General features: G+C 43.0%; 1 protein-coding gene across 4 annotated transcripts in view; it reads left to right on the forward strand.

The window, feature by feature from the left end:
- Positions 1-677: 677 nt before the first annotated feature.
- PRDM2 (PR/SET domain 2) overlaps positions 678-25672 on the forward strand; it is a 116640-nt gene continuing 91645 nt past the window's right edge. For 2 of the 4 annotated variants that reach the window (XM_032863465.1, XM_032863462.1), the window contains exons 1-2: positions 678-723; positions 16348-16421. In XM_032863465.1, the coding sequence (XP_032719356.1) occupies positions 16413-16421 (9 nt within the window). In that variant the 5' untranslated portion in view covers positions 678-723; positions 16348-16412. The remainder of the gene's footprint in view (positions 724-16347; positions 16422-25672) is intronic. The other 2 variants (XM_032863461.1, XM_032863463.1) reach the window with 2 other exon arrangements.

Here is a 25672-nt window from a genome sequence, read left to right on the forward strand (position 1 = left end):
CTCCTCCGCGACAGCGTTTATTCCTAGCCACCCAAGCCACCGATTTGCTCCCGTTTGTTCAGTTTAGTCCCATCAGGACAAGGACAAGGTCACGTTCTGGGTCTGACGTGGCTGGGGCACCGAGAACAGGGCTAGGCACGGGGGGGGGGGGGGGGACAGTAAATACTCGTGCGCCCTCAAGAAGCAAATGAAACCAGGTGCATCTGCCCTCTTGGCGCTTGAGCTTTTTGGGTGACGCTAGACTGGTCCTTCGAAGATGAGCCAAGAATGGGACGTATGTTTATCTGACAGGAACTCAGGGATGAGCCCATTTTTCTTCTTCCTCCGAAGGCTGCGGATTCCCGTAGTAACTTTGAACCGCGCAGAATTCCAACCCCTTGGTGCGGTCAGACTGGTCGCCGCGAGCCGCGGGCGCCTGCCGCCGGGGGGTCCGCGGTGTCCCCGCCAGCGGAGCTGGGCCAGCGCGAGTCTGAGGGGCGGCGGCGCGGCCCGGGGTCTTCCGGGCGTGTGCGACCCGGGGGTGGGGGCCCGCGTGCCCCGGGTCGCTGCCCTCGGCGACGGTTCGGGCCGTGCGGGGTCCCGGGGCCGCGGCCGGCGCCGCCCGACGTCACTTCCGACCGGAGCCAAGATGGCGTCGGCGCGGCCGCGGACGCCGGGGCGGGCGGAGCGGCGGCGCGGGCGGCGGCTCTCGGCGCTCTGAGGCGCGGGGCGCGGCGGGCGCAGGTAAGGGGCGGCCGGGACGGGCGGCTTCCGGGACGGCGGCGGGCTCGGCGTCGGGACGCCCGTCGCTGCCCGCGAAGAACGAGGAGGCGGCGGGGGCGACCCGTGAGGGCCGGGCGGGCGGACGCGCCCCCTCCGAGGACCCGGCGTCCCGGGCGGGCGGGGCTCCCGGAGCCGGGCGCGGGCCGCCGGGGCTCCTCGCCCCTCCCTCCCGCGCCCGAGCCCCCGGGCCGACCTTGGGGCCCTACGCGGCGAAGTTGTGCGGTTCGCTTTGTGGCCGTTGGATCGCCGCGCGCCCCGCCAGGGAGACGCGTGTGCGCGGCGAGGCCGGGCGGCGGCTGCCGGTCCACCCGGTCCCCGTGTCCCCGGACGGCGAGGGCGCACGCGGGGTCCCAGGGCCGGGCCAGTTTCCAGTCGTTGATGCTCTTCTCTTTTGTGTTCCGCCCGAGTGTGTCTCTCACACTCGCGTTCTTAATTTGTTCTGTGCCTTGCGTCTTTGTGTTTCCTAAATAGTTTTTGTGCGGTTCCGACCTGGAAATTGTCTCCTTTAGTGTTTCCATCGCAGATCCACCGGTGTTTTTGTTTTTAGCAGACGTTGCACTTATGTATTAATTTTGCTCCTAAAGACACCTATGGACCTGTTTTTGACGGTGGCATGGGAGACGCGAAGTATCCCTAAGAGGTCAAGGGTATGCCCAGACCTCGGTGCTTCTTTCCGACCCACGCGTGAACCGCGGAGCCACGACTGGGCCCCTTCTGTCCGGCTGTGAGCTTCGGGAACAATCCCGCGATTTAACCGGGAAGCCCAAATTCCTTGAACTACGCAGCTGTAATTTCCCCTAAGAAAGGGGATTCGTGCTGGCCCCTCATTTTCCATTCAGTGTTGTATTGGGGTTTTGGTTTTATTTCACAAGTGGAACGCCTTTTGGTGAATTCCAGTCGGTCTTTGGGCCCCGTTAATCAGACCTTTGAAATGGTCGCCCCCAGAACACGACTAAAATATTTCATAAAGTTTTTGTTTATTACAGGTTTATTGTTAAAAGCAACGATAACTGAGCCAGAAGCGCAACCTTTCCGTGAAATCTTTTACCTCCCCTACAAGACTTCCTATCCCATTGATCAGTTATGGCCAAGTATTGGGAAAATGTGGGCCTCCAACATTTTTTTTTAACATGTCATGAAATTTGTTGTACAAATATTGAGGAGGAACCGAGACATGTAATTATGTTCTTTTATAGAGGGTTTTGTGTTTGAAATGGCTTGCAGCTGCCCCATCATTCTCTAGAAGCTTCCTTACAAACACTTACTCAACCATATTCATCATTTGTAGACTCTCATTGTAGCCTGGAGAGGACCTTTAAAGATCATCGTATTAAACCCCCTCATTTCAGTCTGTAGAAACTGAGATTGCAATTCACAGTGAGACAGAGATGGTTCACAGCTTCCCTTATTCCAGGGCTCTTTTTCCGTGTCCTTTTTGGTTTGATTTAACTAAGTTAATATGTTGTAGTGTTTAGGAAAATACCAGACACACAATAGTAACACTCAGTGAAACTTCGCTTTTCTTGATTCGGAAGGTGGTTTCTTTAATTGAAAAGTTGGCATATTCAGATGTGTTTTTTCTAATTTCATGGACAGTTCCGGAAACAGTACAGTTTAAATTTAATAATCTATTCGTTTTGTGAGTATAGAACATAACATGATTCTCACTGTAGGACAATACGAACATGGAGGAAAGCACAGAGAAGAAGAGAAATCAGCCCTGATCTTCCCAGTCCTCAGATAACCACTGTTAACATTTTGGCATACCTCCTTCACCTGCCTCTCTCGTGCGTGTGTGTATTTCTTATGTAAATTTACTCACTTCTATGTGTTTATATTTTATACAGGATTGATATCATTGTGTGTATTATTCATACCTATCTTCTTTCTATATTGGGGGTATATATTCATGCCCTGAAGTGTTCGTCAATATGATTTTTAGTGGCTGTGTAATATATTTGGGTGGGCCATTATTTACCAATTCCATATTGATCAGTAAGGTTTCTATAGCCTGAAATTCCCTTTTCATTAAGATCTGTTTAGGTTTTCCTGTTGTGTATTTTAAAGTTTTGTAATTTAAAAAAAATACGTGGACATGTAAATTCTGTCTCTTAGCGTTTAAATATGTATTTTTTCTGTCAGTGCAGTTATAAGAAGCAGCAGTCAATTTCAGCTCCTTTTATTCTCTTCTCCCTGAGCCGGGTCTGTGCAGTTCCATGTACATATATATCTATTTGCACACGTACTCTTTTGATGGTTATTTTATGTTAGATGTTTATTTATTCACGGCACTGTTTCTTTAAGCTGCCGATATCTCTTCAAGTTCCAGATCTGATTTATAAACCTTTTAAGTCCTGTTAAATCATAGACTTTCCGGGATGGAAAGCACCTCAGGTTATTTACTATTTTCACATCTTCCACTTGCTTTTCATGCTATTTTTAATACTCAGGCAGAGGAAAAAAAGCCTGTGGGCTGCACGAGAGAACTCCATAGTGGGAGTGAAAAGGGAGTAGGTGGACAGTGGGGGAAGATCATCAGACTTGTGTGGCGATGTATAGATACGGGGAGTTTCCAGATGATGGGGACATTACCTGACAGTCATTATTACTGATACTGCTGACGTGTGGCCAGCAATCTGTGGTTTGTGTGGTGCCCATAGGTTGCGCTGTCACTCCTAGCATTTGGCTGGAGGTCTGGCTCTCTCCTTTTGAAGTTAGAAGTTTATAATTAGAGCCGCTAAAATCATCTTCCTAGAGTGACTGAAGGCTATGGACTCCATTATTGAGAGCATTATTTAGGTTCCATTAAAGTAGATTTCTTAGCCTTGGCACGATGAACATTTGGGGCTGCATAATTCTTTGTTTGGGGGGCTGTCCTGTACACTGTAGGATTTTTGGCAGTGTCCCTTATCTCTACCTGTGAGATCCCCCCCAGTCTGCACAACTGAGAAAGTCTCCAGACATTGCCAGCTGTCCCCTGGTGGGGACCCAGTTCTCAACCACTGCATTAAAGGAAGGCCCATCTGACCGGATGGTGGACTCAGTGAAGCAGTCTGTGGACTCTCTTTAGTCAAAGAAGTGTAAGACTAGACTCTCTGGTTTACATGAAGTCCACCTTGAAGGGGGAGAATGGACTTAACTGGCCTGTAGTGGTCCCTTCCTGTGCGTGACTTTTTTTTTTTTTTAAGATTTTATTTATTTATTTGACAGAGAGATGGAGAGCACAAGTAGGCAGAGTGGCAGGCAGAGGGAGAGGGAGAAGCAGACTCCTGCCTGAGCAAGGGAGTCCACATGGGGCTTGATTCCAGGACCCTGGGATCATGACCTGAGCCAAAGGCAGCTGCTTAACCGGCTGAGCCACCTGGCGTCCCACGGTGTGTGTCTTTAGGATCTTTTTGAGTCGTCTACTTTCAGCACTTCTGTGGCAAGAGATAAAGCAAGTTGAGATAACCTGGAGACTATGAAGGAGTTTACATGGCATAGGATCAACATTGCCTGTATTTGGTTAAATTATTACGGATTTAAATAAATTTGTATAGAGTTGATGCATGGTGACTCATGTAAGCTTGTGGCCTATTATACTTGAATAGCAGAGAAACAACTGTCTTCTGGACAATGATACTCCTTGAAGCAACCCGTTGAAGATTGGTGGTAGAGGCCAGACTAGTTTTTCTAAGATCTTTTCTTTTTTTTTTCTTTTCTTTTTTTTTCTTTCTTTCTCTCTCTCTCCCTCCCTTCCTTCCTTTCTTTCTCCCTTTATTTCCCTCTTGTTCTCTCTCGATCTCTTTCTCCCACCCTTCCTCCCTTTTTCACTTCCTTCCTTTCTTCCTTCCTTTTCTTCCTACCAGTTCCCTGAAAGTAATGAATTTGTCCCGAGGAAATAGTATACTTTTGAAGGCTTATCTAACTTTAACTTTATGTTAAGTTTCTAACTGAAAGATCACTATAGATCTTCGTGGCACACATGCATCATTAACTTCCTGTGGGCAGAGGAAATGTAGGCTGTCATATCTTTCTTTGTAGTCTTTAAAAGTATAGATAGTGTGGATTGAATTTTTATTGTGGATTAAGTGATCTTTAGTTAGAAGTTAGTAGATAAGTAGAACATAAGAAAAGAGATGTGCTGTTGGACTGCATTTGGTAATGGGGTGGCATTCTCAGTTACAGAATACCTGCTGAATTTCACTGGAATGAATGTATGTGTCATTTAAATATTCTTTCGTAAAGGGAATGCCTTTCATTCCCCACCCCCACTTCCCCGGAGCATGAATTAGTTACTGTGTGTAGTAAATCTGGTTCATTTGGAGTGAAATACACTTAAAATATTTTTCTCAGTACTGTATAGTATTTATTCTTGGAGTCTTGGTTCAAGTCATACCTATGCTGTGTTTCATTTATTAGTCTTTTGGAACATGCAATAAAGGAGGTTTCACTGAATTACTTACATGTTTGCCAGCCATTTTGGTGAAAAGAATATTTTGTAGCTCTTGCAATAAATCTTCTGATAGGCTTTGCTTTGAAAGAGCTAAATTACTTCTTGGCACAGCTTGCCTGAAATATGTAAAGCTAAGTGCAACTGTTAGTTTGATTACTGTGGGCAGCCTTTCTGGGAATTGGTAAAACCTACAGCTTTTACATGTGCATATAAGTAGTTCCACGAAGACTACATTAAACTCTGGTGGGAAAACTCTATGGCATTTTCAAGTAATTTAAATGATGCTGTTAAAACTGAAAAGAAATCAGAGATTCACCAAACCCTTACATACTTCAGTATGAATCCTGCGCATTACCCAAGGGGTGATTAAGACCGTATAAATTAAGCATAATTTGGGATAACAATGTAAATATGACATTCTAAGCATTTCTCACTCAGTGAGGCTTATTTTAGGGACTTCACTGTAATTCCCAAAGACCTTAAAGTACATCTGAAAATGGGAGTTTTAAGAAGGGGGTCCCTGGTCTAAATTTAGATTTTTAATTGTGAAGCTCTGTTAGTCTTTGTTAGAGGACGTTGAGCAAGTCAGTTCACTTGTTTTGGGAGGTAAGTATTGTGTCCGTGCAATCCCCTAGTAATTTAATTGCGCCCTGCCTCAGTGTACGGAATAATGCATATCACAGATCACCACAGGGGCTGAATTATTTCTGGCAGTGGCTCAGTTATCCTCTCCTCTTCCTGTTTGTCAAGTGGGGACAATGATTACTTCTTTCTTTCACCAGGATGTTTTGTGATGGATCGATAGAGAATATGAAAGCAATTGATACTTGTAGGTTTCTTCAAAAATATTAATGGCATTTTTCTTAGCTACTTCTCTTAATACAACAAGTCCTGAGGGATAGCCTTCCAAATCACCTCTTGAGTCCTTAGGCTTTTTGGTCCCCCTGTCCCCCCAAGGTGGTGGAGGGGGCATGGTTTTTTTCTAGTCCCTTCCATGACTGTCACAAAGCCAAATCCTTAGTCTTCTCTCTGGGTATTTTTGCCTTTGGCAGTATCCCTAGGCACCCCCTTGCGGCTGCAGACTTCTAAATCTCCGTCCCCAGCTTTGAAGGCAGTCTGTGCTAGGACTGTTTTTTTTCCATTTGATGGATACAGCTTTCCGTGTGGATGTCTGTTCTGCCCAAAGTCTAAAATGGAGCTCACCACCGTCCACTTAAATACCATCCCTGCTCCTGGCTGCTCTATCTTGAAAATACATTCATTCTTGCAGTTACATTCCCTCTTCACCATCTCTTTTTACTGCCTGTTCAGTTGGAACACGACCTATCCATTCTTCCCTTGTGTAGTGTCGGTCATTTTGTTTTGTTTTGTTTTTTGTTTCTTTTCAGCTGTTACCTGTGGTTCACACCCTTATACCCCTATCTCTTATCATCTCAAATTCTTAACAGACTTGCCTGGTCTCTCTGGTCTCTCTGGCTTCCCTTTTCACACCTCACTCTTTCCTGTCAATTTCATCTTTTTAAATTGTTCGACATTGTTTCATTGGTGGCATTCCTCAGTCAGAACCTCCTTGTGGCTCTGTGTTGCTCATCCCAGGTGACCAAAGCTGGTTTCCCAATGGGCAATCGGGAAATCAGGCTCCTGTCCTGGTCTCCCCGTTGAGGCACGTGTTCATGGGCTCTGCCTTTAAGTAAGTCCTCTTGCCTCTTTCCCTAAAGACCTTTGGGGCTTTTGTGGTGGGTCCGGAGGGGGGGATGGGTGGAATAATGACTGCTTGTATGACAAATGGGGAGCCCAGCCGGCAAGTTTGCATTTAACCTGGGACTCAGACTTCTCTAGAACTGACCTGTTTAACCTCCTGCTGCTCTGCACGGACCCTCACTTGAGTCACGCTCTCTGGTTTACGACTGCTGATGGTACCAAGAGATAGCCTTTCGATCTTTTTTCGTAAGTGGGGAGGCATGTATCTTTACCTTGAAACAAGAACTGCAAATTCTTTATTTGGAATCCTGCTTTCCTTTAAAAAATAAAAACTTACATAGGTTCTAGAGCTACTAAAACTGCAGAGCAACACATGGACAGTGCTGTACAAGCAGTGGGTGTTGCTGTTATGTTAAAATGCTCTTGAGGACAGAAGGACTTGCATATTTAGACGGTGGACCCTACACCTCAGACTTTAGAGTGAGTCACTCCCTACCAAGATAATAAATACCTTAATAAACTCTTGGGAGAAGACCTTGAATCTTGTAGCGACAGAAGTGTGCCTGGGATCTTAGCAAAATATAGTTGAAGTTGTCAGTCTGTCTGGGATAACTTCCAGTTTTGCTTTAGGTTCTTCACTTGTGAATTCAGGAAGCCTTGTCATTTATGTATAGTTTGTGGAGGTTGAGTTTTCTTACATATTTTATCCTGTAGGCAAGAATCAAAAAAGCTCTGAGCAGCCAGCCACTGGTAAGGTGACTCTGTTGATGCTTAGAGAGTCTTTGAGAAAATGAATACTTGAGTGCCCAGAGCTGGGCGCCATGTTGTAGAAGTTTTCTTCCTTTTTTTTAAAGGAAATTCAGAATTTCAGATTTTCAGGAATTTTTTTCAGATTTTCAGAATCTCAGGAAATTTCTGAATTTTAGAAATTCAGAATTGTAGAGATTTTCCTGAAAATCTCTCAGTTTTAAATGTTTAATCACAAAGGTGACATCTGTATTGGCAATGCCAGTGGAGAAACATTAACTCAAAGGGGTCAACTGAGAATTCATTTTATTTTGGCGGATTGTGAAATGAATGCCCATGTGGTGTCTTGCTTTAGAAATTTTGTGTTTGAGTTGGAAGCTTGACATTTGAGTGTTAGGAAAGAACTGACTTAATTTTCCTTTTAAAATAGTTTGAAGTTTTTGCATGTCGAACATGGGAAAATCTCAGAAAAGTATCATTTTATCATTTTATAGAAGTTCTTTGATTTGAATGCCCTTTGGCAGAATGTACAGTAGTGGTTGGTTAAGCTGAACTGGGAGGGAGGGGAGTTGAGCTGTACTACAGCTCTTGAGTGGGGCACAGTTTTCTTCATGGAGCTGGGACTGGCCAGAGAGCATTTGCGTTCCTGCCCACCCAGCTTTTCATGTGGATTTTTACATCTCTACTTTTTGCCAACTAGTCTTGAAAATAAAGAAAGGAAATTAACTTCTTAATTGAAGGGTATTTTGATTGGGTGGAATTACTTCAAGAAAATTGACAGTGATTCTTTTTTTTTTTTTTTTTTTAAAGATTTTATTTATTTGAGACAGGGAGCGCATGCGCATGGGGGGCAGTGAGCAGAAGAAAAGGGACAAGCAGATTCCCTGCTGAACAGGGAGTGCCACTTGGGCCTCGATCCCAGAACCCTGGGGTCATGACCTGAACCAAGGCAGACACTTAACGGACTGAGCCCTCCCTGGTGCCCCGACAGTAATACTTTTGTTTTTAGTGCCCTGAGAAAGAGTATCAGAGTAACATGTTAACATGAGAGTAATATGCTTTAATTTCTTTAGAGAAACTTGAGTATTTTTTTTTTTTAAGATTTTATTCATTTATTTGACAGAGAGAGATCACAAGCAGGCAGAGAGGCAGGCAGAGAGAGAGGAGGAAGCAGGCTCCCTGCTGAGCAGAGAGCCCGATGCGGGACTCGATCCCAGGACCCTGAGATCATGACCTGAGCTGAAGGCAGTGGCTTAACCCACTGAGCCACCCAGGCGCCCCAAACTTGAGTATTTTTAATTGTGGGGTTAATTGAGGGGAATTTTTATAGGGACCCTAAACAAAACTTGAAATTTATGATGTAATAAGTTCTGTGTTCAGTGCAATATAATGACATAGATGTGTAAATTTAATCAGAAGAAAGGAGAGCATTTTTTAAATAGATGTCCATAACGAACCACGTAAATGGTAAATAATCAGCTTTTGCTGTACATTGATTGCTAAGCCATTTCTTTGTTAATGGCTGCTTGAAGCAGTATTGTGTGAAAAACTTTTCTTTCTTTCTTTCTTTTTTTTTTTCTGTAGAGATATTCTAAGGGAAGAAAAAACCCCTAGAATGCCAGTCTAACTTTGGGTTCATAGTACTTTCCTAGTCTGCAGATCTCTTATTTAACATTCTTTTTTGATGTAAACTTACATATGTATTTTCTTTAAGATGTATTTATTCATTTGCTGGGGTATGGATAAAGGGAGAGGGGGAGTCCTGATGCAGACTCCGTGCTGAGCGCAGTGCCCACCCCAGGCCCCATCCCAGGAAACCCCGAGATCCTGACCTCAGCTTAACTGACTGAATCACCCACCCATGCACCCCAACTTACGTATTTTAAACAGAAGTTCTAACCAACCTCATTTTCTCATTGGATTTCTGCACCTCTGAAGCCATTCAGAACAATCTACTTTCTGTTTTTTTGCCTCCATTGTGTGGAAACTGTTGTCAGGATGAGATTGTCCCACCTGGAGTAAATTTGCTGGACTCTGCTTCCTTATTCAGGTTTGTGTCAGGACACCCTGTTCCAAGAATTTGGAGAACCGGGCCCTGGATTATTTGTCTGCGGTGTTCTGGGCTGCTGGGGGGAAACTGCTGTATTGAAATGGGAGAAATGATGGGTTTATGTGTGAGCTTTCTATTCTTCGGATCCCCTCACTTACTTTGCAGGTAGGGAAATTCCTCTGTGTGATATATTCTGCTGTACAGTCGCCTTTTTGCCTTGGGTGGGAATCATTCTAGAGGGGGAGAGACGTGAGCGTCGGGTTTTGAGAAGCGAGAGTTCACACCCTCCGAATCTTTGCTGTATTCTCAGTCGCTTTCTCTTTATACACATACACATACACACACACACAAGCACACAATCTTTATTCTTAAAATGATAAACACAACAGGTTTGATTTTGCCCTTCTGCTTATTTGGTTTGGTAATATAGTCTGCCTTTTAACTGACTGAGCCACCCAGGCGCCCCTATAGTCTGCTTTTTACACGGGGAGTTGGGGTATATTTTTTAGTGTGAAACTAGATGTTCTAGATTATTTTTGTGAAATTGTATTTGTTATTTTAGAAAAGGAAAATGAATGATTTTGCATTTAACAAATTCCTGGGTAGATTCCGTATTCATGAATTACATGTTTTTGCTTAATCTGAGTAAGTGCTAAAAGTTTTCATTATTCATCTCTAGAGTTTATAGATTGTAATTTGGCGATTCCATTCTTCTGGTAGGAGTTACGAGTGGTAGTTTTTAATCACAGATATGCTAGCTGTGTTTGTAAGTTAATAAAAACTGCTTTTGAGAAGTTGGCGTAGTTTAGATATTTTTACTATTTTTCTAGAGGTTTCTGGATTGCAAGATTCTTTTGGTCAGAGTAAGTTATGATCAGTGTTAAACACTGTACAGCTGCTCCACTAAAAGCTTAATCATCTCCGTGATTGCTGTAAAGATGCTTCTTTACCATAAAAGATTTACTCTACGCTGTGATTCGTTTCAGAATATTTTTCTTTTCTTATGTAGGCTATAAACTTTCTAAGAATTCTTTCACAGATTGGTATTTTTAAAACTTCTTTGCATCTAGTCCATGTTTTTTAATTTATTTATTTATTTGACAGAGATCACAAGTAGGGATAGAGGCAGGCAGAGAGAGAGGGGGAAGCAGGCTCCCTGCTGAGCAGAGAGCCCGAAGCGGGGCTCAATCCCAGGACCCCCGAGACCATGACCCGAGCCGAAGGCAGAGGCTTTAACCCACTGAGCCACCCAGGCGCCCCACATCTAGTCCATGGTTTTAGTGCATTTATGATCTGTTACATTTTGATTTACCATACCAGTTCTCTTATTTCCAGTGACTCTGAATGTTGCAAATTTAAGTATTTTCCAGAAAGCTCCAAAAGAGCTTAACTGACCCAGAAGAATAATTGGAAAATAATATCAGTGACTTATAAGTGAATATACAAATCAGATCAAATAATTATCTTCCCAATTCTCTCCCTTCCTTCTAGATTTAAACTAATCTTAAAGAATCTGCCATTGCTTTTACTTTGCCTCTCATACAGTTTTGTAGATTTTACAGGTCTGCAAAGGGTAGATGTGACAGTTTATTTAGCCTGTTATGTGTATTGCATTCATGTTACCTTGTGTCTGTCCTTAGTTTAATCTGCCTTATCTCAGAGGATGAGTGATAGAGAGATGTGGGGGGCTCCTAGACGGTTCTGACTCAGGGGCTGGGGTATCCTGTGTATCTCTCTCCATTCTCTGGTCTCTGGAGCTCCATGTCAGGAGGCAGTAGCCTCGCAGTTGTTGAGGTTGTCTTGACACTTTAAGAAACCAGTATTGGAATAAATACCCTAATTATTGTTGCTGTATCGATACTGGTCATGTATAATCAAATCATTTTTATATTATTAACTTAAATATTTGTAAGGATGATTTGTCCTAGAATTTGGAATTAATATCTTGAAAAGTTAAGTATGAACATATTACTGAAGCCACAGATAGTAAAATCAGGACCATGCTCTTACTTTTCTAAGAATGTATGCTATATTGGGGTACCTGGGTGGCTCAGTCAGTTAAGTGGCTCCTTTTGGCTTGGGTTTTGGTCTCAGGGTCTTGGGATCCCGCCCTGCATCAGGCTCCTTGCTCAGTGGGGGGCTTGCTCCTCCCTCTCCCACTCTCCCTGACTGTGCTCTCCTGTTCTCTCTCTGTCAAATAAATAATAAAATCTTAAAAAAAAAAAGAGTGCTATTAGCTAAGTGTAGTAGGTGATTAAAATTCACATGCTCTAAATTTGTGTATCTGCCTACTGTACTTTATCTGATAAATGTCAGCAAGCTGGAATGGAAGGGATGTGTAGAAATATTCAAGGTGGTTTGGTCAGGTATAGAAATTGAAAAAAGAAACTAAGGCATAAGCCAGGATAGAAGTCTTGGTGATTTTAAGATTTTCAGTATTTGCTATTGGAAAACCAGAGGCACTTAACTGTTTAGCTTTTTTTTTTTTTTTTTTTTTTTTTTTTTTAAAGTTTGGTGGCATTATTAAGTTTCAGTGATAGGTTTGGAAAGATTCCTCTCCGCCTCCACACTAATAGGATTGTTAGTTTTGGTTCTCACATGTGATAAAACTTGGACCTTGAGTATATTAGTTAAGTAGGTATGTGAAAACAGTGCTGTTGAGATCAACACTTAATATGAAAATATGTAGGATTGTAGGCAGCTTTCACAGGGGGTTTGCACTGCCGGCGGAATCTTCGGGAAGTTCCTTGAGTAACAGCTTTTAGAATCTAGAGTTGCTGTAATATATAGTGTGGTATCCTAGTAAGTTACATGATTGTTATAGTTCAGAGGTTCTCAGCTGGGAAGTTATTTGGGGAGGTGTTTAGGTATTTTTGATTTTCAAAATGATCAGAGAGCACTGCAGGCCTTGACTTTTCAGGGCAGTGCTAGGTGGCTGTAATAGAAGGGACAGACGAGGAGTGTTTGCGCAGTCCGAAAGGCAGTGGTCTTCTCTTGAGAGGCACTGCCAGATTCTCAGTTCTTGTGTTTAACATCCCTTGTTTTTAATATCGTTTAATAAAGGATTTACTTTTTTAAAATAACATCTGAGAAGTCAGTGTTGGATTTGCAGTGCTTTTGACATTGTAAAATATTTTAGATAAATAATCTGACAATGTTGTGAGTCAAGAGAGGGAAAAAAAAATGACGCGCTGGAGACTGGTTTTTGGCAGTTGGGATTAGTTAGAAGTGATGGAGAGAAGAGTCCAAGCATACATGTATGTAGTGAACCGTTGAAAAAAAAAAGATGTTAAGATCATTTTCTGTGGAAAAAAATGGCGAGTGTGTTCTATTAGAACAAAGAGGGAACAGACAGTGCAGAAAGTCAGAGAAGTTATTAATTATTTAACAAGTTGAATTATTTGTTGTAACTTTTTATTAAGAAAAATGAGATTCATTGAGATAACAAATGAAAAACTAAAATGTTGTAAGGACTTTAATTTTTGAGTTCTTTGGGATTAGAGGCCAGATGCCATGGTGTCTCAGTTGTTTGAATTGTGCCTGTGAGCCAGCAACCACAAAAGGGGAGGAAGGAAGGGAGGAAAGTGTTAAATGAAGGGGAAAAAAGCAATGACAAGCAGATGGGAAGAAGGAGGCAGTACCTCCTTTGATGAAAGAATATGGCAGCTCCATCCTTTGGTGTTCTTAGGATAAAAGTCTTGGTGTCCTCTCTGACTTCCTCTTTCATACCTAACATCTACCGTGGCGGCAAATCTTGGGGGCTCTGTGTATAAAGTATATCTAGGATCTGATTACTTCTCCCCTCTCTTCTACTATATGGGCCAAGTTGCCACCATCTCTTGCCTAGTTGGGGGCATTGACCTCCTGAGAGGTCTGCTTGCCCCCATCCTGCTCCCTTATGGTCTCTTTTAAACCTAAGTCACATTATGTGTGCCACCTTGAGCCTCCCAGTGGCTTTCCAGCCCTGATGGAAAAGCTCTAGCTGTTTCGGTGAACAGTGCTTACCTTGTAAAACCCATACTTTATCTGCCCCCCCAATCCCTCCTTCACCCCCACACCTTTCTGAATCACCTCCTCTACTTTCCTTTTCATTCACTGTGCCCCTGTCACCATCCTTGCCCTCCTTCAAACACCCAGGCATGCCGCGAATAGGGTTTCTCACTTCCTTATGATGCTCCTTCCTCAGACCCTCCCTGGCCCACAGCTCTTCTTCTGGCTTTTATGCAGCTGTCCCTTTCTTTTCTTTCTTTCTTTTTTTTTTTTTTAAAGATTTTATTTATTCACTTGACAGAGATCACAAGTAGGCAGAGAGGCAGGCAGAGAGAGAGAGAGAGGAAGGGAAGCAGTCTCCCTTCTGAGCAGAGCGCCCGAAGCGGGGCTTGATCTCAGGACCCCGAGATCATGACCCGAGCCGAAGGCAGAGGCTTTAACCTACCGAGCCACCCAGGCGCCCCGCAGATGTCCCTTTCTTACTGAGGTCCTCTCTGACCACAGTGTTGGAGTCCCAGGTAGGGAGACAGAGACTGTATTTCCTATATCCCTCTTTCCCTACCACTTCTATTTTTCCCTAAAGCACTTTTGCTACCTGACCTGCCCATTTTACTGATTTGTTTATTGCAGTCTCTCCCCGTGAGAGGGCTGGGATTGTTCTGCTCACTGTTGAAAACAGTGGTTGACACATAAGTTAAGGGGAGGCAGGAGTAAACATTTGGTTAAGAAATATTTAAACATGTGGTTAAGAAGCAATGGCAGAAACCCCTTAGGAGAGTGGCTGAGTTACCCTGACCACCTCGAACTTGTCTTGATAGTTGGGGATGCTAGTACTACCTCTGTAAAACTCAGCTGGGCTGATTTACGTGAAGGTGTAGCACGGTTCCTGCTGCTCTTAGAAGACACCTTATAAATGAGAGCTGCGATGATGATACCGATGATTCTTGTGGGAAGAGGAAGACAAGCTGAAGGAAATGGTAAAGCATCATAGCTTTTTCCAAAGATCTTTCATGACAGCATTTGCATTTTACTGCGGGTTTTTAGTTCTGTTCCTGAAAGAAGACTGACTCCCTGTGGCCAATGTTAGTAAATCCATCAGTAAAAGCTCAGTAAGAGGGCAAGTGAAACCGCTGACATTTCATTCACTTCTGGGTGCCACGTTGTCCGTCATGGTCCTCCTGGTGGACTGTGTGGCATTCAGTAGACACTGATGATAGAGGAGACAGAGGGGCTCACACCTTGGCATGTGACAACCAGATACACAGTTTAACTCCACGACGATTTCAAGTCTCAGAAAAGGATCGATTTTGCTCAGTAGGAGATGTATACTAAGGATAGGCGTGTTCAGTATATATGAGAGAGATGTTCAGTATGAAAATTTAAAGGGATGGACCTCCTGGGTTGTTAACCTGCAGTTTTCTGAAATCATATTCACGGAGTATTTCCTTACTGAGTTTATACGGGTCCACCTAGCACCGAGCTCTCCAACAAGATGTAAGTTACATCCCTGTGCCACTTGTGAGTAAAGACTAGTTCAGATGACCAGGTCCTGACTTAAATATAGTGCCTTTGATGGTAAAGGTGATCAGGTGAGTGTTGTTAAATAGCCCAAGGGGGAAAAAATCCCCGCAAACTGTCCTTATTAATGAACTGGGGTAAAATGTCAAAGTACTGTTTTTTTATGATAGTGGGCAGGCCACATATTCTTCTAAGATGAAGAACGTCATGAAGTCACACGTTCCTTTGTTTTATTAGCAATCAGAACATAAAAGTTCTACAATGTGAGTGGAGTCTTGTGCGTCTGGGAAGGAGGGAGAATCTATTAAAGCAAATACACAAAGAAATAGGAGACCTGTGCCTGATGGTGTGTGTGCGTATGTGTACCTGCTGGAAGCGTTTAGGACGTCGCTGTGGAAAGGCCACCAAGTGGTATGGCTTTCACTTGTGAGTGACTTCAGTGACTTCCGGGATGTCTGTGACAGAAAGCACCATCTTCACAGATTGTCATTTAGAAACAAGTATGTCGTATGCATTTATAAGAAATGATTTTGTCTTAACGTTTCAGGGTACTATGAGTATACCGAATACAAATTTTAAAGGGATAACTACGGTTCTTTCCAAACAGCCTTTATTAAAACATTTGCCTTTTACTACAAGGGTTCTGTTTTGCTCTTCAAAGACCAACTCCCTGTGGAAATGTTAGCCAATCTACTTTCCTACTTCAGGAACTTGAAAAACTAAATAATGTAAAGGGTCTAATTGTGTTTGCATTCAACACAGTATTGATATAAGTGAAAGAAGGACATTTATTTACATTGCATAATAAATTACTCAGCAATGCTTTGTGTTTCTGACTATTGACAGAGCGAATCTGTTTCTTCGTAGGAATGATGCAATTTCACAGCAAAAATTTGATGTCATTCTAATGAGTCTGCTTTCGATTGTAGAGTGCAATGAAGGGCTAGTAAAGATTAGTAAGAAATCTATTTTATTGTAGATAATAAATCTGCAAAGTAAGCTCTCAGCATAGATGGAAGTTGAGCCGGCACGGGGCTGCTTTATGAATAGCCCTTTGAACAAACTCTGTAGTTCTGTATGTGGTTTTAAATCACTGTCAATTTGTAGGCAGGTACATATTACAATTGTCTGTTTTTCTTTTTAGGGCTCATGTAATCAAAGAAGTTTCTTTGTTGTGTGTATCTTTTCAGAACACAACAGGAATTGAAAATGAATCAGGTGAGTTTAAAAATAAGAATTTATACAAATACATTACCTAGATGTTAGACCAGTTCTTGATTTTTAAAAGATCAAAACACACACATTCATTTCTCCCACATTTTCTTTTTTGTTTCTTAGTACCATTAACTAGTTCATCGCTTTCATAGTGTGTATTTGTTCGCGGAGTGGCGTGTGCACTGTTGTGGCATGGGTCGGCATTTCTATGGAACCCTGCGTGGGGGGCTGGTTTTTGGAGACTTTGTGTTTCTGCCTTTCCCCTGCCACACTGTAGTGTTAATTTTTTGTTTTTGTTTTGGAACTTACTGAGCTTTCATTTTTAATACTTTTTATTTTGTAAATTATCCATTGGCTGAAAAGGGAAGATTGAAATTTATTTAATTTATTTTTAGAGACTGAAACTGATCAAGTGGGAGACTTTATAAGCATTCTGTCCTTGAAAAACCTGTGGACAGAATAAAAGCAAGAAGGCAGATATTAAAATATAAGATGTGTTTCTTGGAGGAGGGTGTGGGACTACCTGGGGATTAAACAGTTCTGCTCTGGAGATTTCTGCAGCCTCAGGGATGTTCTGATAAGTAAAATCAGTTATGTGGACTTAACGTATTCTAGAGGATTCTAAGGATTCTTATTTCCTGGTCTTAATATCATCTCACTTGTAGTTGCAGAAATTCATGGGTGTTAGAAACACTCTCTTATGAGATCATAATAAACACATTTAAAGCATATGAAAGGCAGAACTTAACAATGTGAAGTCTAATTTGTTGTGCTTAGCTTAAAACTATCAGACTTGAAAACATTTTGTGTCCCTCCTTTTCTGAAATTTTGGACACCTTTTTATCATTTACAGGTGCTTCTAACTGGAGTCCCAGTTTTATTAGGGTGGCCACGCTTAGTAAGTTCAGTCCCGTGTTGCACTGAGAGATGTGTGATTTTTGGAATGGATTCTTTTGATTTCTTTTCATTACTTTCCTTTATCAAAAATACGTTTATTTGAATGCAGAGGACCGTACATCATAAAAAATGAATCTGGCGAACACATGGGGCACGTGGTTTCTATTATTTGACAACTTGCAGATTTACTGACGTGCTTTTGAAGCCAAATTAGTTTTGAAGTGGTGAGGTGGGGGAGGGGAAAAGCGAACAGAGTGGGTTTTCATAGTCCTTGTTCATCAAAGTTAGGTGCCTACATATGTCATACATTTCATTTATTTTTCTATCTGAAGACTGATTCCACATATCTGTGAACCTGGTCACCCAAAGGAACTTGCTCTTTTCCTGCCGAGAACTGCTCTTAGAAGAGCCTTGGGATTCTGGATGAGAACGACTGTGAATGCTTTCTGAGTGGAATCCAAATATTGACCTTGCTTTTGGGGCATCTCTGTTCAGCAGTCAGTTATTTCAGGTGGCTACAAGGTTACCCGTAGGCTTAGTCAGGCTTTAATTCTCACACTGTATTCAGCTACTCAGATTTTATTTCTAACGTCTTTTGACCTGTTTTGACACCTCATACTTTCACTTTTTGGTTTCTTTTATATCAAGTGACCTTGTGTTTAGAGAAAGTCCACATGCCGTTCAAAAGAGTTGTAGCCATAACCTTTTCTTTTTTTGGCTCTTTTCACAATTTCATTTTGTTTTTGACAAGTTTTAATATCAGATTTGCGGAGGACTGCCTTTGATGCCAAATGCCAAATATCGGTAGAAAAGTGTCCTCTTATGTTTCTAATGGTTAGCACATTTCTGATTTGGATGTAATTTAAGTGGTCTGGTAGTAATGAAACTTTTATTTGGATTATAAAAATTGTCCACTTTTTATGAGTAAAATTTTCAGCATCTTTAGTTGTATCTTCCTTATTGGAGGGATTTTACTTGCATGATGTTTTTATGTCATGGCGTAAAATCGATGAGTGTTTTTCAACAACTCAGTAATTCTTAAAAATTAAGAATTGTTTCAGGACATTTTACGTTTTTCCCTCTTATATTTATTGTTCTCATTTTCAGCCAGTGAAAATGAGCAATCAGTGCTTCAGAAACTTGAAAGTAACCACACAAAAATATGGATATTAAAAAAGTTTTAACTTGAACCAGATTGATTTTTTTTTTAAGCTTATTTATTTAAGCAATCTCTCTACCCAGCATGGGCCTCGAACTCATGACCCTGAGATCAAGAGCCGTATGCTCCACTGACTGAAACAGCCAGCCAGGCGTCACTGAACCAGATTGATTTTTAATTAAAATCTTTATGGTGATGTTAGGGTCAGATTATTCTCTCTAGGGACTGAGCAAGTCCCTAGATGAATTTTAGCAGTTAGCCTTCAGGTCTGTCTCTTACAGTGGGCGTGGTCTTGATGATAGTAGCACAGTATCATTCATTCATCTGTGTCTGCTGGTGGAGCTTTGGGGACTGAAGGCTCCCCGGAGTGAGCAGACCATATTGTGCACTAACGGCTTCTTTAGAGGAAACAGCAGACGTGGGAGTCCCACGGTGTTTTAAGAGCTGACTACTGCACCAGTGTTGTGAACTGCTTAGTCTTAGACCAGTGTTCCAAGTGGCTCGTGGGGCGGTAGCTCCCCAGGCTCTCTCTCCCTCCACTCTGGGCTCCGCAGAGCCTCTAGACCCACACAGTCTGTGTCCTTTCTCTTCCAGTTTGTTCTCTACTCAACACTTACCCCTTCTCTTATCTTCCCAACTTGGAACTCTGCTTGTGTTTTGCCTGTGAGTGTTTGTTCCTTCCAGCCGGGTCCAGGCCCTTTGGCAGGCAGCGGGGGAGCCGCTGTGCTCCTTGTTTCATTCTCGCATTTTCTTTTCTCTCCATTGTAAATCCCAGATACCCTCTGCTTGCTTCATCAGCATCAAGTTTGCAGATGTTCCACTGTTTTCCTCCTTTTCTCCCCCCAGATTTATCTAGGAGATTCCAGACTTTATAAGAGAATTTTTCATTGAGTAAAGAGTTTAGAGTGCTTTACTTTACAGAACGTCAAGGGTGAGCTAAGTTCCCTCATTTGAATACGCTCATGGTAGTTTAAAATCCATACGCTGGAGTTTACTACCGCGTCCTGTCTACTGACGGCTAAAGCAACATGCCAGGCACTCTGTTAAGTCTCGTGCACATTGTTTTCTCACTCACTTAGTCTTTGTGGACATTCTGTCAAGTGTAGGTATTATCTCCATTTTATGGATGAAGGCCTTAAAGCCCAGAGAGGTGGCCATGGCTTGCCCAAGACCGCTTACCCAGGAAGTGGTAAGAGCTCTGATTCACACCCTTGCTAGTCCAGAGCTCGGGTTCTTGGCCACCATGCTTTACTGGTGCATCAGTCAGGATAAGCCGTGTGATGCTGTGCTGACAGACCGCTCCGGAATCTCGGGGACTTAACGCGCCATCCTTTAATTTCTCGTGCTGGGCTGCGCGTCCTGTGTGGGTTCGCTGTGGCGGTGGCTCAAGATCCAGATATGATGGGGGCCTGGTCTTGATATACATCACTTCTACTCATATGTAATTCGTCTGAGGTAGTGATTGGCCACATCTAACTGAAAACAAGGGTGCTAGGGGCTGGCTGGTGGGGAGGGCAGTGCGGTCCTGTCAGGTGCCTGGGAAGAGAGGAGAGCTGTGGTGTTTTGGGGATAGCATCGGTCATTTTGCCCCAGCTTTACTGAGATACAATTGATGCAGAGCATGGTGTAAGTTTTAGCCCTAATGAAGTAATATAACTGCCTTGATTTCTGGTTTACTGAGTCACGGTTAGGTTTTTTTTTTTTTTTTTTTTTCCTAAAAAATCTTTGGGTAACTCAAGTTCTTCCTGATAACTTGAAATTTTCTGTGAACATAGTAGCTTATGATTGCGGCGTCTCTCCGTCCTGATCACTAATCTACAGTATTGCCAGCAGCCTATAGCAAAACTTAGTTTAGCCAGACTTTTTTTTTTTTTTTTTTTTGCCTTCCAGACTTTTAAAAAAAGTTTCATATAGTAAAATAACAAAAGCAGCCTTTAATCACTGGGTGCTGCAGCTCCAGCCCCGGGAACTGTGATAAGCCATCCGTAATTGCGTTATTTTCGCCATTCTGGATGTTCTTTCTTTGCCTCATTCGTCCTACGCACACTGCCCCCCAGCATGTTGTGGATTCTGCAGTGAACCAGACAGCCAAGGGCTCTGCTCTGCAGCTTACCTAGTCAGAGAGAGACGGTTGAAAAGCGGAAGACGAGACCATTTCAAGTGGTAGAAAATGTTGTGCAGACAGTGAAACCCCATAATACAGTTAAGAATGATGAGTGAAGGCAGGGGGAAGCTCTTCGGATTTCATGGTCAGGGAAGGCTGTTCTGGAGAAGTGACTAACAATTAAAACAGACTCAAGTGATCACCAAGAATCAGATATATGAAGATCCAGTGAAAGAAAGAGATCTCAGTATTAATGAGCCAGTAGTGAGTGCAGAGGCCCTGAGGTGGGAGTGAGCTTGCTGGTTCAAGGACACAGACCGAACAGGCTGGGGGCTGGAGCTTGGCAAGCATCAGGGACTCTGGGACAAGGTGAAGCTGGGGAGAGGCAGGCGTCAGATTCATAGAACCTTAAGGGCCGTAGAAAGAATTTGTTATTTTATTGGAAATGCAGTGGAAAGCCACTGGACATTGACATGATCTCTATTCCGTTTTTTAGAGCATCACCTATGTCTTTATTGGGCAAGAGGATAACAATATGCTCATTTACTATTGAGATTAACACCGTATTTGAGGATAGTTTCTTCAGTTGGGCAATTTAATGGGCCTGCCAGCTTTTTGCAAGAGTGTACTGTCTTATGTGATTCAGAACTATTTGACTACTGTTGTTTTCCAGAGACGGTCTGAAGGTTTTCCTGTTCTGTGTCCTCATCTCTTTATTGTTATTACAGTCATAGTCATTCCTTAACCAAACACAATTTAATGCTGTTTCAATGAACTGAAGCTTGTTTCATCCCCTCCCCCATTGTTTGCTCCCAGAATAGTAGCTAAGAGTCTTGTTTGCAAGTTTAAACAAAGAAGCGCAGTTCATAGAATTTAAAGTATTAGCACTCTGCTTCTCGGATGTCTTTTGCTGCTAACAGCAATTAACTGTGGTGATTATCATTAGTCTGTTGCAGAATAATATGCATCTTCGTGTGAATATACTGTGACACATTCTCAGTGCGAAGTGATGTTCAATCTAATCTCTTCTGCCAGCCATGGCTGTTGCTCTCCAGTGTTTTGATTAAGTTGAATATTTAAGAAACTAGGTGCTTTAATTAAATAGATTAAAACACCTATAATCTTTTATGGTCGTTTTCTGGGTGGAGTATGTAAAAAGACTTACTGGTATGAATTTAAATAAAATACCAGGAAAACTTGCTTATGTTTATATTTTGAAAAATAAAGACTTTTGTGTGTACGGCCTGTCTCAGATGCTGCGTATAGCCTCATGTCACAGCAGCCAATGCCAGGGTCATGCTACGTGGTGCTGTGTAGTGGAGTCACCTGCCCGGTTCCCCGCGTATCTATCTAAGAGGTGGGGGGCGGTGTAGGCAGTGGAGCTGGCTGTTGCCATGGCTACCTTGTGCCTGAGCAGAGCAGATGAGGGAGCAGTGGATGGGCAGGGAAGTGTGGGTTCAGCTCCATGGTCGTCCTAAAGATAAGAGTAGACTTTGGGAGATGGGAAACTGTTGGAGGGTTTTGAGCAGAGGAATACTTGAGTTGGGTCAGAACAAAATCTTGAAAGAAAAAACGGTTTTTTTTCTTGACATCAGTATTTTTATACTTAATTTTCTGGGACCATTAAAGTTTCATTTGAACATGATTTAAAGAGAAGAGTGTAGAAGTCACTTATTTTACTTTATAGATTTTATTTATTTATTTGAGAGAGGGCGAGGGAGAGAGAATCGGAAGCAGACTCCGTGCAGAGCGCAGAGCCTGATGTGGGGCTTGATGTCACGACTGCAAGATTGTGACCTGAACTGAAGCTGAGAGTTGGATGCTTAACCGACTAAGCCAACCGCGTGCCCCTATTTTATTTTAAAAACCAACCTTGAGGTATAATTTTTATGTATTAAAATGTGCTCATTTGAAGTGTATAGGTCTTAAGTTTGATAAGGACCTGCCTATATCCACTGCTCTCAGTGATGTAGAATACTTCCACCACCCCAACAGACCCCAACAGTGCTTTCTTGCTGCTCTGCCGTTAGTATTCCCCGCCCAGGCCCTGCCCCTGGCAAGCACCGATTGGCTTTCTGTCCCTGTAGGTTTGGTTTTTCCTGCATTTCACATGAGTGGAATCGTTAGCACTTGCCCTTTTGTGTTTGTCTCCTTTTTTTTTTTTTTTAAAAGATTTTATTTATTTATTTGACAGATAGAGATCACAAGTAGGCAGAGAGGCAGTCAGGGAGAGAGAGGGGGGAAGCAGGCTCCTTGCTGAGCAGAGAGCCCGATGCGGGGCTCGATCCCAGGACCCTGGAATCATGACTTGAGCTGAAGGAAGAGGCTTCCACCCACTGAGCCACCCAGGCGCCCCTATTGGTCTCCTCTTGAGCAGCAGTGTTTTTGAGATCCATCATGCTGTTGTCCGTATCAGTAATTTGTTCCTTTCATAGAGGACATTTTTTGGGGGACATCTGACCATGCAGATAAATCTTGTATATTTTTTTGTTTTCTATAATTGTATTTCTTTTATTCTTTTCCTTTTTCTTCTTTTCTTTTCCTTTTTTTTTTTTAAGATTTGTTTATTTATTTGACACAGAGAGAGACAGCACAAGCAGGCTGAGCAGGAGGCAGAGGGAGAGGGAGAAGCAGGCTCCTCTCGGCGCAGGGAGCCTGATGCAGGGCTCGATCCCAGGACCCTGGGATCATGACCTGAGCCAAAGGCAGACGCTCAACGACTGAGCCACCCACGCGCCCCTGTAATTGCATTTCTAAAGACTTGATGAAACCTTGGATGGCTTTCTCTCCTTCATTTTAGGTTATCTTCCCCTTTTCTCAATTGAAACCACTTTTTCTGTTTTAGCATGTTATTCATATAGAATTACATTTTTATAGGTAATTATAAATGCAAACTTGATTTTTCAGACCTCTTTAAAAGACGTCCAAGTAAGATGATTGCTGTGTGTGAGGACTTAAACCTCAATTAATGAATGTATAGTTTGGAAAATTAATATGTTTAATGGTGGTGGCACTTAAATCTCATTTTGAATCATGTGTTCTAACAGATAAAATAGCAATTTTTATGAGGTCTAGGGACCTTGTCTTTCTGAATGAAAATATATTCTTGCTTTTTTTTTTTTAAGGTTTTATTTATTTATTTGACAGAGAGAGAAATCACAAGTAGGCAGAGCAGCAGGCAGAGAGAGAGGGGGAAGCAGGCTCCCCCCCCCGAGCAGAGAGCCTGATGTGGGGCTTGATCCTAGGACCCTGGGATCATGATCTGAGCCAAAGGCAGAGGCTTAACCCACTGAGCCACCCAGGCACCCCGAAAATATATTATTTCTGAAATTTGAAAAAGAACTTGCAACTTGGATGACATTTCCTTATATAACTGTAGAAGGAACTGTGGCAAGAAGGATTATATTTTTTGGTATTCTGATATTAATGCTTTGGCAGAGAAAAAGGTTATAGGACTGTTTAGCTCTTCTGCACCTTTGCTGTCTGGTGACTCACATTCCACCTCCAGTCTTGGCTTGGCCACTCTAGGTATGTGACCTTGGGCAAGTCACTTGACCCCTTAGTATTTGCTCTCTTATATGTTACGTAGACCGAGTAGAGGTGCCCACCCCATGTGGTTGTGGTCAAGAGTAAATGAATTCATAAAAGTAAAGGCCAGTGCCTGGCATATAGGAAACACTGTGCAAGTGTCGTCGTCATCATCATCACCATCATCATCATTTTCAGCTAGTAACCAGGTGTGGATTCTGCCCTATAACATACTTGTCAGGCACTGTTAGTGGGTTAGTTCAGACCAAGGCATTGCTTGTTTGGACTATGAGAGAAACCCCCTCATTGATTGCTTTGCTGATCATCTCTCTCCCCTTGGGACCATTCTCTACAGGCCTTGAGTTCTGTATTCATACAACATAAACCTGACCATATAGGAAGTCAGAAAAGTGGGCAGTTACGAGTTGTTTGGAACATCTTCCTGGATGAACTGGGGTTTGAACTTGACCTAGAAGGATGTAGAAGATACAGACTGCTCAGAAGAATTGAGGGCAAGAGGGATCAGTGGTTTGGGAGCCCCAATAGCTGGAAGCCTGACTTGTGAAAGACCCCAAGAATAGGAGGACCTCCAGAGAGTGGTGCCTGAAGGGACCAGGGAGGAACTTTAAGAGTAAAATCGGGATTTTTCTGTGGTTTTTTTCCAATAGAATCCCCACCGCCCCCCAAAGCTGTAGATAGACCAAACACACTCCATGGACTTGAAAGACTGTGGCTCCATAGTTTGCTGCTTTTGAGGAAGGTAGTTCGAGATTTGGCCCCTGTCTCAGCAGTAACACACTCACTAGGAGGCAGTAGAACTCTCCTTCTGGACAAAGGGAAGGATTATGTTAGGTTGAGACGAGCTCTCCGGTACCTAATTTACTTTGCCTCTCTCGAACCTTGAAAGACTCTAAAACCAGTAGGGTAACGGCTGAGTTTTATTTAGAAAGTTTTTAAAAAGATTTCTGAACCAGATGCTTTTTTTGAATGATTGATCAGGAAGGCAGAGGGGTTTAGAGAAGTTGATGATAGAAGAGACTGGAAAGCAGAAAACCTTCCCATCACATCACTCCAGTCTCCTGCCCGAAGCGCTCCAGTGGTGTCCCGCTCCGCTCCAGAGGCACTCCAGTGTCTCTGCCCCGGCCTTCAAGCTTTGCAGGTTCTGCTTGCTCCCTGGCTCACTCTGACTCGGCCACAGTGGTCTTGTTTTGTTCCTGAACATGCCAAGTTGTCTCCTCAGGATGTTTCCCTGGAATGCTCAGTCCTAACACGTGGCCATTCTCATCTCTCAAGTCCAGGTGCCTGTGTCTGTGATCTTCTCTAAGATGCCCCTTGTCCCCATCCCCACAGCTACTCTAAATAGGATAGTGTCCCTTCCTTATCTGTTTATTACACTCTTTATTTCATGGGTCCCAGTGGGATACCCTGTCAGATGGGCAGAACCCGTCTTGTCTCCGCTGCTGCTTTCCTCAGGTGGCTCCATGTTGGCTCATGGGGCTCATATGGGACATGTGTAGGATGAGGAGTTTGCTGGGTTATTTCAGATTGGAAGGATGATGGGAACAG

The sequence above is a fragment of the Lontra canadensis genome, unplaced genomic scaffold, assembly GCF_010015895.1.
Source record: "Lontra canadensis isolate GAN:19392208 unplaced genomic scaffold, GSC_riverotter_1.0 scaffold25, whole genome shotgun sequence".
NCBI classification, from domain to species: domain Eukaryota; kingdom Metazoa; phylum Chordata; class Mammalia; order Carnivora; family Mustelidae; genus Lontra; species Lontra canadensis.